General features: G+C 44.9%; 7 protein-coding genes across 7 annotated transcripts; 4 read left to right on the top strand and 3 right to left on the bottom strand.

Annotated features, from left to right (window-relative positions):
• The first annotated feature begins 301 nt into the window (after positions 1–301).
• V1512DRAFT_256722 (uncharacterized protein) lies at positions 302–2,385 on the top strand. Its single transcript, XM_066915075.1, has 2 exons — positions 302–1,480; positions 1,528–2,385. Exons 1-2 carry the CDS (start codon positions 617–619, stop codon positions 2,140–2,142), a joined length of 1,479 nt encoding a protein of 492 aa, XP_066774362.1. The 5' UTR covers positions 302–616; the 3' UTR covers positions 2,143–2,385.
• Positions 2,386–2,485: 100 nt separating this feature from the next.
• V1512DRAFT_14178 (uncharacterized protein) lies at positions 2,486–3,492 on the top strand. Its single transcript, XM_066913007.1, has 5 exons — positions 2,486–2,610; positions 2,670–2,702; positions 2,754–2,859; positions 2,918–3,076; positions 3,131–3,492. Exons 1-5 carry the CDS (start codon positions 2,579–2,581, stop codon positions 3,407–3,409), a joined length of 609 nt encoding a protein of 202 aa, XP_066774361.1. The 5' UTR covers positions 2,486–2,578; the 3' UTR covers positions 3,410–3,492.
• Positions 3,477–4,435, bottom strand: V1512DRAFT_256717 (uncharacterized protein). The gene is made up of 2 exons (XM_066915074.1): positions 4,136–4,435; positions 3,477–4,092 (listed from the first exon to the last, which is right to left on the bottom strand). The coding sequence occupies exons 1-2, from the start codon at positions 4,371–4,373 to the stop codon at positions 3,575–3,577; spliced, it is 756 nt and encodes a 251-aa protein (XP_066774360.1). The 5' UTR covers positions 4,374–4,435; the 3' UTR covers positions 3,477–3,574.
• Positions 4,436–4,538: 103 nt separating this feature from the next.
• On the top strand, positions 4,539–8,245 carry V1512DRAFT_256711 (tRNA synthetases class II (A)-domain-containing protein). The gene is made up of 8 exons (XM_066915073.1): positions 4,539–4,924; positions 4,981–5,089; positions 5,146–5,234; positions 5,286–5,313; positions 5,367–5,389; positions 5,442–5,472; positions 5,519–7,122; positions 7,175–8,245. Exons 1-8 carry the CDS (start codon positions 4,892–4,894, stop codon positions 8,144–8,146), a joined length of 2,889 nt encoding a protein of 962 aa, XP_066774359.1. The 5' UTR covers positions 4,539–4,891; the 3' UTR covers positions 8,147–8,245.
• A 306-nt stretch (positions 8,246–8,551) lies between these two features.
• V1512DRAFT_14239 (uncharacterized protein) lies at positions 8,552–10,669 on the top strand. The gene is made up of 4 exons (XM_066913010.1): positions 8,552–9,053; positions 9,115–9,189; positions 9,240–10,100; positions 10,149–10,669. The coding sequence occupies exons 1-4, from the start codon at positions 8,910–8,912 to the stop codon at positions 10,440–10,442; spliced, it is 1,374 nt and encodes a 457-aa protein (XP_066774358.1). The 5' UTR covers positions 8,552–8,909; the 3' UTR covers positions 10,443–10,669.
• Positions 10,508–12,810, bottom strand: V1512DRAFT_256705 (aspartic peptidase domain-containing protein). Its single transcript, XM_066915072.1, has 3 exons — positions 12,124–12,810; positions 11,821–12,075; positions 10,508–11,752 (listed from the first exon to the last, which is right to left on the bottom strand). Exons 1-3 carry the CDS (start codon positions 12,426–12,428, stop codon positions 10,897–10,899), a joined length of 1,416 nt encoding a protein of 471 aa, XP_066774357.1. The 5' UTR covers positions 12,429–12,810; the 3' UTR covers positions 10,508–10,896.
• Positions 12,811–12,816: 6 nt separating this feature from the next.
• V1512DRAFT_256703 (Calreticulin family-domain-containing protein) lies at positions 12,817–14,989 on the bottom strand. The gene is made up of 3 exons (XM_066915071.1): positions 14,731–14,989; positions 14,160–14,576; positions 12,817–14,109 (listed from the first exon to the last, which is right to left on the bottom strand). The coding sequence occupies exons 1-3, from the start codon at positions 14,899–14,901 to the stop codon at positions 12,949–12,951; spliced, it is 1,749 nt and encodes a 582-aa protein (XP_066774356.1). The 5' UTR covers positions 14,902–14,989; the 3' UTR covers positions 12,817–12,948.
• Positions 14,990–15,066: the final 77 nt, after the last annotated feature.

Raw genomic sequence — 15,066 nt, 5'->3', positions numbered from 1 at the left:
ATAAAGTATTGAGCTCTGTGTCTCTTGTTGGACGTGAGCGATCGAAACTGAACATGTTCGGCTAGTAAGGCCGGAGTTACACAAAGACATGATGAGTCGCACAAAAGCATGCCCCACATGACAGACTGAAAGTGACACCGAAGTAGAAGAGACAAAGTGATGACTTATGACATAATTGCGGGGTACTTCGGATGTTTAAACCATAAACATTTTCAGGGGGAATTAATAGGATTAGGGCTTTAAATTGCTGCCGCGCGTTTTCTAATATGAAAATTGCTGAAACGTCGTCGTCTTCAGCCCTCGGGAATTGACAACGGTAACCATCCATTTTAGCGTGAAGCAATTTTCTGTCTGCAACTCACTTTTTATGTCAAAATTTAGTCTTAAAGCACTTGATTGCGTATAACCACTATATTATATACTCTTTTGAGTTGTACGCACCATAGTTGCTGCTCGCGTTCGCATAGCCATACACGGTTCTCACTTGGCTCATACGCATTCTGGAGTCATCATCCCGTATTCTCCATTCCCAATAGCTGCCACAGCCTGGGCGGCCCAGCCCGTCTTCTATTTTCACAAATATTTGCTACTGTATACTTTTCGTGCTCTGAAATCAATGACGATTGTTGAAACATTCACGCGAATTTTATCGCTTGCAGGATCTGTTATGACTCGAGATGCTAAAGACTGGATCCCAGTGTCGTCCCAGGGAAAATGGTCGGCCCGGTTTCGCGCTGATTCTACAGTGATAACGTCGTCTTCTTCAGAAAATATCTCAACGTCGTCTTTACCTCGTTACAATTCTCGATCTTCAACACCATATGACTTGTATGACGGCGATGATTCGGATGAGTTGGACTCAAAATCACATTCACGACGATCTGCTTATTCTCGAGCTCGGTCAGATATTATGTTAGCGCGGCGGCAGATAACATTGAATCAGAAACTTATGGCCGGGTTAATTGGCGTTTGGCTAGTGATCCTCGTTGTGCTTTTATTCAGATCAAACGGGCCGCAAGCTGATTTCGATCCGCTCAGAGACCAAATTCATCGATCGAAAAAAATCATTGCCCCCACAGAGTCGGAACTTCATTATGTCGGGCGGTGGTCTCGAAATCGTGCTAAGGGATCTGCTACTGGTTTGATCACTTCAACATACTTTCCCGGCACATATGTCGACATCAGATTTACCGGCACTTCACTCGGTATTCATCTAGGAAATCTAGATGATCCGGTTTTGATGACTGTTAGGATTGACAACAGTAGACGTTATGACACAGTTCCATATGGCCGAGAGGTTGTATCCGTTGCCAAAGATTTACCTGCCAGTGAACACGAGGCGCGTTTGATATTTAGTAAGGCTCGGAGAACCGATATAGAAGCGTTCTATGTCGATCGGGGTAGCCGGCTATTGCCGTATGTTAATAAACAGCATCCGCGTCGACCAATCATCGAAGTCGTTCAGGATAATTACAACTCTGTAGGTGCAATCAAGTGTTGTCTCTCTTTCTCTGCTGACAGTTATAGACACATCCTGATGCACTGACATGGTCGTATTTATTGTCGGATTACTACGACGTTGACAGGGTTTTCATTAATGCCGAAGACATGTGCATCAGCAATTGTCCGAATGATCAAATGAGTGTAGACAAGTATTATTTCCTTGGAAGTCTTTCAGCTGCCCATTCAATGCCAAAGTATTGGCATTTTGAAGAGTACAGGCCAAAGTTAATAATATTTGATCTCGGATTGGCAACGAAGAAACTTATGGATAAGAAGCTGATGTACAAGACGCTACTACCGCAGGACGCATCTAAGTATTTCTCAGAGGCGTACATGAACCTCCTGCGTACATTGCGCAAAAAGGCGCACAGAAGGGTTCCTATTTTCGTCTTGCGTCCGTTTGACGGCTCTCTCGAAGTAGAAAGCTTGGAAGTCGTACACGCGTTACGGTCCCAAGGCGACAAAAACATACATTGGATCGACACAACAGCGTGGACTTCCAAGACAGACGATGAGCGTACCAAGCACGAAAAAAGGGCAGCGTACCTGTCGAGGCATGCTTGCCCGTTTCTGCGTCCTCAGAGCGAGTGTGAGTTTTTGTATCCGTTTGAAGGTCGGAGAGTTGGCGAGCAAGAGTAATTATCTACTTGGATCTGGTGCAGTCTAAGAGCAAAAAATCACGGTCGTTTTGTTATAGTTGAAGCATTTCTTGGGTTGTTTATGCGTTTGTTATTCCGTTTTGTGTCTAGCAATGCGTTTGCATTGTCAGTTCTATTGTACTATAGTTAACGAACATTATTTTGAACAGATAGCGCCTGAGAGCTTAAAGTATTACAGTTGCAACTGTTTAATCAAATACTATAATAAAGAAAATTTCTATTATTGTCCAGCAAAAGATTGTAGACCCACATAAACAATTCCGGAGGGGGCAAGGGGGCTGTAGAAAGGACACCGCCGCAGTTGAACATCAGGTCGAATTTCGAGACTTTGAATTGATTACGTTATCTTCCTCCCCCACTTCTTAAAACATAAATCAGTGTGAACTTCACGACCTTTCGGAGGGAAGCAGGTCATAATGGGAGTGCTAGTTAAGCGGCAGTACTACTGGTAAATATAGCAGTTTATCCTCATATATGTCTTGATTTGCTAACTCTACATTCTACTAGGTACGGAAGCGCTGACTGGGAGCTGAAATGGGCGTAAGCTGATGTCTGCATATTAATTTTGATGTGGGTCCTGACATTCATAAGTATCCTGGGAGCCATTTTGCTAGGAGTGTTTCTAATTTTGTTTGTGGCATATGCCCATGCCCGATATCGTTTGAGTAAAGGTCTAGAACCTCTCAGATACCACGCCGTAAGTGGCACTCATTGCTAAACTGCTTGAATATCTCTAACCATATTTTTCTGTTTAGTGGCTAGTACAAGGCCGATTACGACATAATCAAAACCATGGCCCACAGCAGCAAGATCAGCCTGTTGACGAAAGCACGGTTTATCGTGAATATTACACATCATACCCGGCATATGCAATGACCACTTTCAGCACCAACCAAGGCGATCTGCCTCCTCCTGTATGTTTTGCTTTATATGATACTGAAATGCAAATACTGACAGTCCGGTTGCAGCCTCCGGCGTACGATCCCCGGTATCCTACTCCGCCACAATACATCCCGCCATCGGCTGATCCTAAGCCTGGCTACGATGCTCCTCCGCCAGGAATGCCTCCTCCTGGACTCGCGGGTGCTTCAAGCGCGTATCCAACTCCCCATGGTGCTCCTCACGGGGCGTACCCACCAGTGTCGGTCGATAATCCGTACAGCACTGCTGTCCAGGCGCAAACGAACGGGCGGGTTGACTTACCTGACAATGAACGGTCTGCCGGAACGGCGTACAGATATGAATGAGCTTCTTTGACAGATGATGAACGAAAGAGATTGCATGATGGGAAATTTTGTAGGACTACGAATGGAGTTTAGAATTAAAATATGTTACAATTTCAACTAAGACAAAGTCGAAACTACGTTTTTTCAACGTGAAACACAGAAACGCCTCAGCCCTTCAAACCCAACTCAATCCATTTCCATAGCGTCCTCGTCGTCCTTGTCGAGCTCAATGTCGTCTCCGTCACGCTCGTCGTCGCCCCAATTGTCTTCATCTGTCATTCTGTCCAAATCCTGTATGCTTTGTTTCCGTCGTACTCGTGCCACTTTACTGTCTTTTGCAATTGACTCTGCAATCACTTGTTCTTTTGGCTTATACAATACTAAGCCTGTTTCCCGTTCGTGGAGTGGTAATGGAGCTGGTACGGGAGTATATACATCGCCTTGCCGTAGCAATAACGCGTACGGTAAATCCATAATTCTGCGTTCAACATCTGGCACAAATACAATCTTGTCATTTTCCTCGGCCTCGGCTTCGGAAGAAGACGAGTCAAGCGAAGATATAAACACTGTGTGTGCGTTCCCGGTGTCCATCAAATCACCGTCTTCGAAGTCGGCATTCTCATTCGACTTTGATTGATCCCAATAATCATAATGCAATACTGGTTCTGTCACTTTTCTCCGCGGCGCAACTTCATTCATGGAATCTACTCAATTAGCCAAATCAAGATTGGAGTCGTGCCTACATACCCAATGACAAACGCGTAAAAGAGTCGATGAGCCGTCGCTTAGCACGCGTACGCGTCAAATTTGAATCTGAATGGCTTGGCGAACGCGGCCTCTTCAATTGCGCGTGTGGATTTGTAGTTGGAGCCGGCGACGGCGTCCGACGTGAGGATGAACTCATGCCTTGTTTGTGATGATATGACGTCGCGGATGGGCTATCACACCACGGCTGAAATTGCGTCTGATATGCGGCGGTTGACATTGTTCGAAAGAATCTGGGCTCGTAAGAACAGCATGTCAGAGGGCACAACTAATTGTAAGACTTAAATGAGTGGAGCGCGAACCATCGTAGATTCGAGAATGCAAGATAATTAGAGCCCTAACCCGCACAGCCCTTGTACTTCACGCAGCGCGAGAGCTGAGCCGAAGTTCTGCAAGGGTAAGGGCATCAAAGTGTGCGCATTGACCGAACAAACTAAAAAAAATCGTGTTAGGGCCTGTGAAATTCAAGTTCTCTTTGAATGAACTCAGGAAACGCAAGAATACGCACATTCTTTGCTCAAAATAGTCTTCGGTTGTTATTTATTACACGGTAAGTTATTAATTGAGTTGTCTGCGCAATTGTCTTTGAGATGATCTGTTCAGACCGTCTAAGAGTCATCTTTCAAAGTACAATTAACTGATCTTGTAAATTGGGGCAGATTTCGCCGCCTTGGCTTCATAAGTTCCCACAATTCAACGTTTAGTCTTCTCACCAAACACAAACAAAATTACTGTAATATGGTTTATCCTGAAAACTGGCCCGCGAGCAAGGTATTCAATCAGATTGTTAACTCTTAATTGGCTTGTGCTAATATATTGGTACCAAGGTTCGCAAGACCTTCTTAGACTACTTCATCGAGAAGCGTGGACACACCTTTGTCCGGAGTTCTCCTGTTGTTCCTTACGATGATCCGACTCTTTTATTTGCTAATGCAGATAAGTATTCTTGTTATTTTGGTGGTGGTTTCTATAGTACTGACTGTAATGTCCACGAATGAACCAGTACAAGTCCATCTTCTTGGGCAAGGTCGACCCCTCAAGCGATTTTGCTAAGTTAAAGCGTGCTGCAAACACACAAAAGGTTCGATTTAATAGTTATCACTTTAGTTTCTAACAATTGACTTGATACAAGTGTATTCGAGCTGGTGGCAAGCATAATGGTACGTCATGGTGACTCTATGTGCAAAGAGTTTGCGGCTAATATTAAGCTTAGATCTTGAGGATGTTGGCAAAGACGTTCGTAGCTTTAGCAGGAATTATTGGTCAATCAAGCTAATATGGTCAACAGAGCTATCATCATACTTTCTTTGAAATGCTGGGTGCGTAAAGTTTCAGCAAGTGGGAATAAAATCTAACTTGTTAAAGGCAACTGGTCATTCGGCGACTATTTCAAGAAGGAAGCCGTTGCTTGGTCATACGAGCTTTTGACTCAGGTCTACGGCCTTGATCCTGACCGACTCTATGCTACCTATTTTGGTGGAGACGAGAAAACCGGGTTGGAAGCTGATTTGGAAACTAAGGAGTTATGGAGAGAAATTGGAATGGCTGATGATCATATTCTCCCTGGAAATTTAAAGGACAACTTTTGGGAGATGGGCGACCAGGGTCCATGTGGGCCCTGCAGTGAAGTCCATTACGATCGAATTGGTGGTCGAAATGCGGCGCATTTGGTGAACATGGATGACCCCAATGTTCTTGAGATCTGGAACAACGTTTTCATCCAATTTAATAGAGAGTCTGATGGAAGTCTTCGAAGTCTTCCTGCAAAGCATGTCGACACCGGTATGGGCTTTGAACGTTTGGTATCGGTTCTTCAAGACAAAATGTCAAACTACGACACTGACGTCTTTACACCTCTGTTTGCAAAGATCCGGGAACTTACTGGTGCTAGAGCCTATGAAGGAAAGTTTGGTGATGAAGACAAAGATGGCCTGGATACTGCTTACCGTGTTGTCGCCGATCACGTTCGAACATTGACTTTTGCAATTACTGATGGTGGTGTTCCAAACAACGAAGGACGGGGATATGTTTTGCGGCGTATTTTGCGAAGAGGAGCACGATACGTGCGGAAGAAATTTGATGTTCCCATTGGCAACTTTTTTTCCCGTTTATCGGTCACATTGATTGAGCAGATGAAGGACACTTTTCCAGAGTTGGTGACGCGTACTGACGAGGTTGCCGAGATTTTGAATGAGGAGGAAGAGTCCTTCTCACGTACGCTCGATCGCGGTGAGAAACTGTTTGAGAGCTATGCAGAGAAGGCGCATGCCGAAGGTGTTAAGGTTCTCAACGGTCGTGATGTTTGGAGACTTTACGATACATATGGTTTCCCAGTTGACTTAACACGAATCATGGCCGAAGAAGGCGGTCTCGATATTGACGAGAAGGCGTTTGAAGAAGCGCAGGCGCAGTCACGCGAGGCTAGTAAAGGTTCCAAGAAGTCTACGGCAAGTGGCGATCTTGTTAAGCTTGATGTCCATGACCTTGGTCATCTTGAGGAAACTGGGTTGACCAAGACCGAAGACAAGTACAAATACGAGCTGGGAGACATAACTGCGACCATCGAGGCTATCTACGTTGACAAGGCATTTGTGAACACTACTGAAGGTATTGACGAAGACAAGCAGATTGGTATCATTTTAGATCGGACCAATTTTTATGCTGAGCAAGGTGGACAACAGTACGATACCGGAAAATTTGTAATTGACGGCAAGTCTGAGTTTGACGTTGAAAACGTCCAGCTGTATGGCGGTTTTGTATTCCACACCGGCTATGTCAAATACGGCTCGTTTTCTGTTGGTGACTCGCTCGTTGCCGAGTATGACGAATTGCGTCGTTGGCCGATTCGAAATAACCATACCGGAACTCACGTGCTTAACTTTGCGTTGCGTGCTGTGCTCGGCGAAGGCGTTGACCAAAAGGGTTCGCTTGTCGCACCTGACAGGCTTCGATTCGATTTCTCTCACAAGGTAAGAGGCTATGTTCTGAACTGAAGGAATTGATTATTTAACACGATGGCAGAGTGGTATGAGTTTGCAGGAAGTGACAAAGACCGAGGACATTGCTACCGAGCAAATCAAGAAAAACCAGACAGTTTATGCTAAGGACGTTCCATTGTCTATTGCTCGCGAGATTGTTGGCGTTCGTGCTGTGTTTGGCGAGACTTATCCAGACCCAGTTAGAGTTGTGTCTGTGGGTATGCCTGTTGACGAATTATTGACTGATCTTAAGAACGACAAGTGGAGAGATTTCAGCATTGAGTTCTGCGGTGGCACTCATGTCAAGTCTACTGGTGACATCAAAGAGCTCATCATCACCGAAGAGAGTGGTATTGCCAAAGGTATTCGCCGTATTGTTGCCGTGACAGGCAAGGAGGCTTATGAAGTTCAGCGGCTTGCGGCCGAGTGGTTTGTCAAGCTCGCGGATCTTGAGAAGATGCCTATTGGTGCGTCGAAGGAAGCCGAGGCGAAGTCTTTAGGTTTTGCGTTAAACCAGTTGTCGATTTCTGTAGTCAAGAAGGCTGAACTGAAGGATATCTTTACCAAGATCCAGAAAGCTATTGTTGACGAGGGTAAAATACGCCAGAAGGCCGAGTCAAAGAAGGCTGTTGACCTTGTGACTGAGTACTTTACAAAGGAAGACTCTGCGTCGTCTCTTTTCTTGGTTGAAAAAGTGCCTGAGATTTCAGCAAACTCGAAAGCGATTACCGATGCGATGACTTACGTCAAGACCAAGCAGCCCGGCAAGGCTGTGTATTTGTTTGCTGGCGATGCTAGCGACAACAAGGTTGTTCACGGCGGGTATGTTGCTGCTGATGTTACTTCGAAGGCTGGATTTTCCGCGCAAGACGTTGCTGCAATTGTCAGCGGTATTGTGGGAGGTAAGGCCGGTGGGAAAGGTCCAATGGTTCAAGGGGTTGGTAACGAAGCGGCCAAACTAGACGAGGCGGTTGCGGCTGTTGAGAAGTACTTTAAGGAGAAGCTGAGCATATAAAGAGAGTTGACGTGCTCTATCTTGAATTATTTAATAGCCTTGCTTTGGATTTATTATAGATGCATAATTAGTAAATTTTATTCTGTATAAATAGATGGTATGCAGGAGATTTTATTTCCCGGTATGACCCTATGATAGGGTAAGGGCATAATAGCCAATAGCAGGCTAGGCTAGTTGTGGAGAATCAACGATGGTTTGTGAACAAGAGAGAGTCCGGTCGAGAAATGGCCGACGAATAGCGAAAAGAGATAACTAAATCAGACTGAATTATTTGAACAAATTGACTTGAATTTACACGTAGAAGCCTTGTTTTTGACCTTAGTTTCTTCTAATAGTAAATTAGTGACTGATGTGTGTGTGGCCTGTCGAACTGACAATTCGACATTAACTAATTTTTTAAACGTTTTCTCGACTTTTCTCTCTTCAATTCAAACTATCCACCCATTCACATTTTACTTCATCATTTATTCAATCACTAATTTCAAAGAAAATTAAAAAAACTTTCTCAGTTACAATAGATTTCTTTCAAATTTCGTTTCTTTTTTTTTTTTGTCGGGATCTGTGTCTTTCAAAAAGTAACTTTGGTCTCAAATCAATTAATCATTATATTACAATTCACCAAAGAAATTCTTGGTGAAGTTATATACAAAAATCAAAAATATTTTACAATTCAGTCTAGATTTCTGGAGTAGCATTTTCTTCAGTATTTCTTTTACTCATTTGTAAATACTCATTGTGTCTCCACTAAATCAATAATCAAATCATGAACGGAATCGCGGCAGATAAAGTCGATGGCGTCGGCGCGACTGAAAAAGAACAAGAAGCAATTATTTCGCAAGAAGAAGTTGGTTGGTTGTTTGTGCAGTCTTATTATACCTATATGAACAAGGACCCGACTCGTCTTCACGTACGCAAACTGTGATTTTCTTTTTTAGTGATTGCACCGTCTAATGTTGGGTTTTATATAGCAATTCTATACTAGAAGATCTATTATGTGTCATGGAAATGAAGGTGACGTCGTCAAGCCATTGATTGGACAGCAGGTATTGGTGCATTGTATAGAACTTGTTTTCTATCAAGCTAACATCGCTAGCAAATCAATGACAAGATCTCTGAACTCGGCTTGCAAGATTGCAAGGTCCTGGTTTCAAACGTCGACTCCCAGCCATCTGCCAGCAATGGTTTGGTTATTCAAGTTCTTGGTGAGATGTCCAATCGTGGTTCTCCCTCAAAGAAGTTTGTCCAGACCTTTTTCTTGGCCGCCCAGAAGGCAGGCTATTACGTTCTAAACGACATCTTCCGTTTCTTGGAAGAAGACGTTGGAAGCGAATACGAGGAAGAGGAATTGGTTCAGATCGAAGAGCCTATGGCTGCTCCTAGCTCGGATGGCTATACTGAAAAGCTCACTACCCCATCTATTGCCAACATCGTCCATTCGGTTTCTCCCGTTCCCTCAAGCGACACCCCTGGACCAGAGTCAATTGAGCAGAATGAAGCTACTATTCAGGAGCAGTTCGCTGCTCAGAATGCAGAACCTGCCGTCTTCATTGAAGAAGAAGAGAAGCCTGCTGTTCCCGCCCATGCTCAAGAGTCAGAGGTCGACGAAGTTCCTCCAATTCCACTTTCTCCCTACCCGGCTGAAGATGCCGCAGTTACTAAGAATGCTCCTGCTCCTGCTGAAGCTCCGGCTGCACCTTCTGGTCCCGTGTCTTGGGCTGCGTTGGCCGCTTCACGATCCGCGGCTGCTGCTGCGTCTGCGGCCCCGGTCACTGTCCACGAGCCGGTCAAAACTGTTTCCCCAGTTCCAGCCAAATCTGTCGAGGAGACGAAGAAGACCGTCGAGTATCACTCCGCTTACATAAAGGGTGTTACCGACAAGGTCAACGACAAAGCTCTTCGTGAAGCTCTTGCCCAGTTTGGCCATCTGAAGCATTTCGAGATTAACCGTCAAAAAGTGCGTATTTCTTTTGTTTGTTGAAAACCATTTGTTAACAACTCGCAGAGCTGTGCGTTTGTTGACTACGCAGACGCTGCTATTCTTAAGGCTGCGCTCGACGCCCACATCGTGACAGTCAACGAGACCCCCATTTACATTGAGGAACGCCGTCGGGGTGGCGGAAATTTTGGCAACAACAGAACGAACGACGGCGACCGGCCGGCACGTCATGGCAACAACCGATGGGACCGGAAGACCAGCGGAGCGAGCGCAAACGGTACCCAAAACGGCGAGAATAGAAACCGAAACAACCGCGGGCCGGCCTCGAACAAGCGACCTACCGCTGCAGCTGCTAAATAAAAGAAAAAAGAACGGTCTGCGGCTGAACCTTGAGCCCAATTGTATTATATGAGCCTATCCTTCATCTTATCATACCAACTATCTCCTTCTCCTTCGGTTCTTTTATTCGTCATATACGCTTCGCGTATAATTCAAAAGTAGTCAGCGCTATTTATGATACTAGTCGCTGCATTTATAGTTCTAATTTCATAAATAACATATAAATATTAAATACTGCTGTTTCCTTGGCAGTTAAATCTAGAATTGTTAAGTATGGTTTAATTAAGCATATCTGCAAATTGCTTCAAATGCAGCAGTGAATGTACGCAAGTTTCTTCAAGTATTAGTGAGATACTTTCTATAAGTACTTGGCTATACTGCAATAATGTATTGACTGTATGATCAGAAGAAATATGCTATCCCCAAAAATGCTCCCTAAAGACCCAATTTGCAAACCCACAAAAACAACTCCAGCTTAAAACTGATAATACGCAGCCTGTGCCAGTCCTACACGATGTTCATCTACATCAAAAACCGCGTATACGGACGACAGAAACGCGGTACCGAGAATGTTGCCGATGTTGTAGGTCGACTCACGAACAATATCAAGCATGCATTGCTCGTCCGGCTGCTCCTGTGTAAGCGTGGTGTTCAACTTCCTGCTTATTTCAGAGTGTGCGACCTTGATCATTTTGCTGCTCTCATTAGATCCCAACCCGGCTACTGTGAACTCAAATTCGAGATAGTCTGCCCGAGCAGAAGAGACCGCATTACATGCAACACGATAGCCTGGCAAAGATGTGTCGTAAGTCGCAGTTGGAGCTATACTTGCAGCCATGGCATCAGCAACCGAGTCGGGAACCAAAATGCCAATCGTGCCGGAGTCTAGCAGAACGTCGACATAACCATCTGTATCGAAGTTGAAGAGCGACCGCGATACGGCGTTAGCAGCACTACTGCTGGAGTTGTGCATGCGCAAATCGCTTAGTCGGACAGAAAAATCGTGCTCGCTTGTACAATGCACAAAAGCAAGCATGTCGCCGGCGTGTTTAGCAGAATCAAGATGTCCGACGTCCAGTGACGCCGAAGCTAACAATGGCGGCGCTGTTGTTGATGCTCGGCCAAGCAACTTAGGAAACATGGCGGACTTTTCAACCCGTGTCAGCGACCGCGCACTCGGTTTCGATATCTGTGATTCACTGCGACGCGAATCAAGGTACAGTGCAAACATTGGTTTGATTGCCTGCTGATTCTGCCCGAACAGTTTAGATGCAATAGTCTCATACTTTGAATCAGATTGTTGTTTGGCCATGTATCCTAATCCCAAGACACTAACATAGATTAGTATATACTGCAAGAAGCTAAATTGAATCAATTGAAGATAATAAAAAGTACAAACCCCTGAATGTCAAAGTCCAAGATTGAATCCTCAACCAGCGCTAGCTGCTGATCTGGTACAAGGTAGTCTCCTAGCCAGATATCGTCTTTGACAAACGACCCCCGCGCCGTGTCTGACTGATTCGCAAACCCAAACACAAAATTCACGTCCACGTTTGAATACGTCGATGACGCAAGTGGGTTATAACCCCCTCCACAACCCCATTTTGACCTACGGCACTGCTCACTAGTAGAAGAAAACACAACAATATCGGAACTGCGTAGATCAATCGTCAGCCTAGCTCATAAACCCAAAATAAAAAACTTATCTGTGTCTATCAACAATGTCTGTTCCTGTGGAGGTGTCCCGACTCCAACATTAATAGTATAAACAACTGACTGGTGCGACAAGTCAACACTGCTCGGTGAAGTCGGTGCCAGCCTAATCTGGTCGTTTTGATAAGTATACGCTGAACCACGCCGCCGATATGGCAAAGCTGGATGAGGGAGTTCGTTATGCAAAGATGTATGCTTGTTAAGCGCAAAAGACAAACCATCCATTGACGAACTACTGCCAAAATGTGCTGCTGTTAAACAAATTGCGGCCAAATATACCGCTGACTTTACCATCCTTGCTGCTTTGCTGGGTAACGGATTGACAAGAAGCTGAAAATAAAAATAACGCTACAAGTCAGGAAAAACAAGAAAAAACCATCTTTATATCTTCTCAAGCATTGTGAGTATTAAACAAGACGCGTCCGCGCGGGCTGGGTTCTGTGCTACTTGATCTAGACTTTGCACTTCAGCTCACCACCCGAATTTGGAATTTTACTGAGCCACGCTTTGACGCTACGTGCGGCTTGTATAATGTACCCCTGAAACTAAACGGTCTGTGCGTTGAGACCTCGGGTTTTTTGCGTTGTGAACCAGCCTTTCAGACTGATCTACAGTTTTAAACCTTAATTAATGTGGCTGGCATCTGCCTTTTTTTGCTAGTGCTTCAAATATCTACATCCTGTTTACAGTTAAAAAAGTATATTTAGTATTTAAATTGTAAAACATGTAAGTTTTTGTTAAATTTTGCGCACCTTTTCATCAAGATATCATGTACTGCAATGTAAATCAATATTCAAGTTTCATCCTAATGATCCTACTTTCGCTTGGTTGCTGTGGTCTCACTAGCAGTCGCATCAGATGAACCCGCAGACTCTGTAACAACCTCAACTGTTTTGTCCTCCACCTTCTTAGTCGCGAAGTTTGGCGTCCTTTTTGGTGGCTCGGGCTTGCCAAACAAGGCAGCGAAAAGAGCGAAGATTAAGGCAAAAACGGTAACCAGACCAACTCCAATCAAGGAGCCGGCTTCGGGGTAGTTGCGGATGGCGAAAATAGGATCGCGCTGGAACGTCAGCCAGAACAACTTGATCTGCTCAATGCCAACGCCAACGGGATCCATACGGAAACGCTCCATAACCGTAAGTTCTTGTGGTGGCTCGTCAACCTTTGGCGCGGCAGCGTCTTCCATCGCCTTCTCAATCGCAGCTTTGGGAATAAAGGTGGCATTGCCAATAGCCTCGGCATCAGCAATTGAATGACCAACATAGATATTGTCAAACAGAATATCGCTCTGCATCGTCCAAAGTTCAAATCCAATCGCACCAATGGGCTCGAGGTCAGACGGCCTTGAGTCGTTGTAGTAGTCAGGGTTAGGAATGGTTCTTGGCTTCCACAGTCCCTTGTACTCAGGGTTGGGAATTCTGGGCTGAACCCACTTGCCCTTGTAGTTGGGGTTGGGAACAGTAGGTGCACTCCAAGGGCCACAACCGTGGTCATCGCACTCTGGATTGGGAATAACGGGAGCAACCCACTCGCCATCTTCTTCATCGTCCCAATCATCTGGTTTCTCAGAGTCAGGATCAGGAATAAACTCCTCGGCTGTCTCGTCCCAATCTTCAGGTTTGACAGCATCAGGGTCAGGGATCGAAAATGGCGCATCCTCGTCCCAGTCCTCAGGCTTCGTGGCCTGCTCAGGGTCAGGGATTGTGTCCTCATCAACCCAGTCGACAGGCTTCGTGTCACTTGGATCATCAATCTCAGCAGGAGGGCTGAATTCAGGCTCAAAGTTATGTCCTTCTATCAGAGATCCTGCAGATGCAACGTTGCCGTTAATACGAATCTCATAAGTCTGGTCAGGGCTGATGATTAAAGTGTAAAGGTTGGTAAGCTTGTTAGAAACAGATCTGGGGCCACCAATAAGATGTTTTTCTTCGTACTCTCCACTAATTGGGCTTTTTCTACGAACAATAAAATGAACCTAGACGCTATTAGCATAAAATCGTTGACAAACACGAACAATATACATACCTTATTGGTCGATCCGCACTTGTCAGGACCAAACATGACTTGGTACGATGTCTCATCTGAGAACTCATCAGAGTGCAATTCCGGGCTCTCAGTAAGCAGCTTCAAGTACGCACCACCACACTCAAGACCGCTTTGAAGCTTGACCTCATACTGAACAACAAGAGTGCTGTCTTTGTTGTCCAGTGGAGCTGTAAATGAAGAGCTAATGGCATGATGCGCAGCGCGATCTTTAACAACAAGAGCAGCATCCCATGAAAATGCAGGATTTTTGGCCTCCTCAACGCCCCAACGTCCCAAATAGAAGTAATCTTCTTTGCCATCACTGCTCATTTTCTTGGCATTGGAGGCTTTCCATCTGTCGCGCCAGCCAATGGTGAATTGCTCAAACATAACCGCAGCTGTAGCTCCTTCGAAAGGCTATTGTTATTAGTCTTTGTTACCAATTTCTGACACTAACGATAAAGTCTTGAATTTAGTAGCGTCTACAAAATTCGTTTGATCTGAGATCTTGTAGAGCACGCAACAACAAAAACATTTCAGGACTCAGATATTTAATCACTTGATGACTTACAGTAAACATTGGATGTTGAATAGCAGACGCGGATGGGTTCGCTGGTGCTGCAACTGTCTCCGAAGCACCTGTTATAGCTTCCTCAAAGTCTTCAAATGCCTGGCCATTGGAGCCTTTGATTGCAAGAGACAGTGCAAATGCGTATAGTGAATAATTCAGAATTCCACGCATGATTCACTGATGTATTTCTAACAATTAATTTTGAAAGATCGGGCTGAGAACACAAATTGGTACTGAAGTGTGTGCAGGTCGAGGCTGCTTCAGATATTAAATACACACGTATTAACATCTTGACACCTGGCAACTTCTTACATGCGGCTGGTGCATTATGCTTTA

Source organism: Lipomyces arxii (genome assembly GCF_038497795.1).
Source record: "Lipomyces arxii strain Phaff 12-163 unplaced genomic scaffold V1512scaffold_1, whole genome shotgun sequence".
In the NCBI taxonomy this organism is placed as follows: Eukaryota; Fungi; Ascomycota; class Lipomycetes; order Lipomycetales; family Lipomycetaceae; genus Lipomyces; species Lipomyces arxii.
The sequence above is the reverse complement of the archived record's forward strand: the minus strand, read 5'-3'. Positions and strand labels throughout refer to the sequence as shown.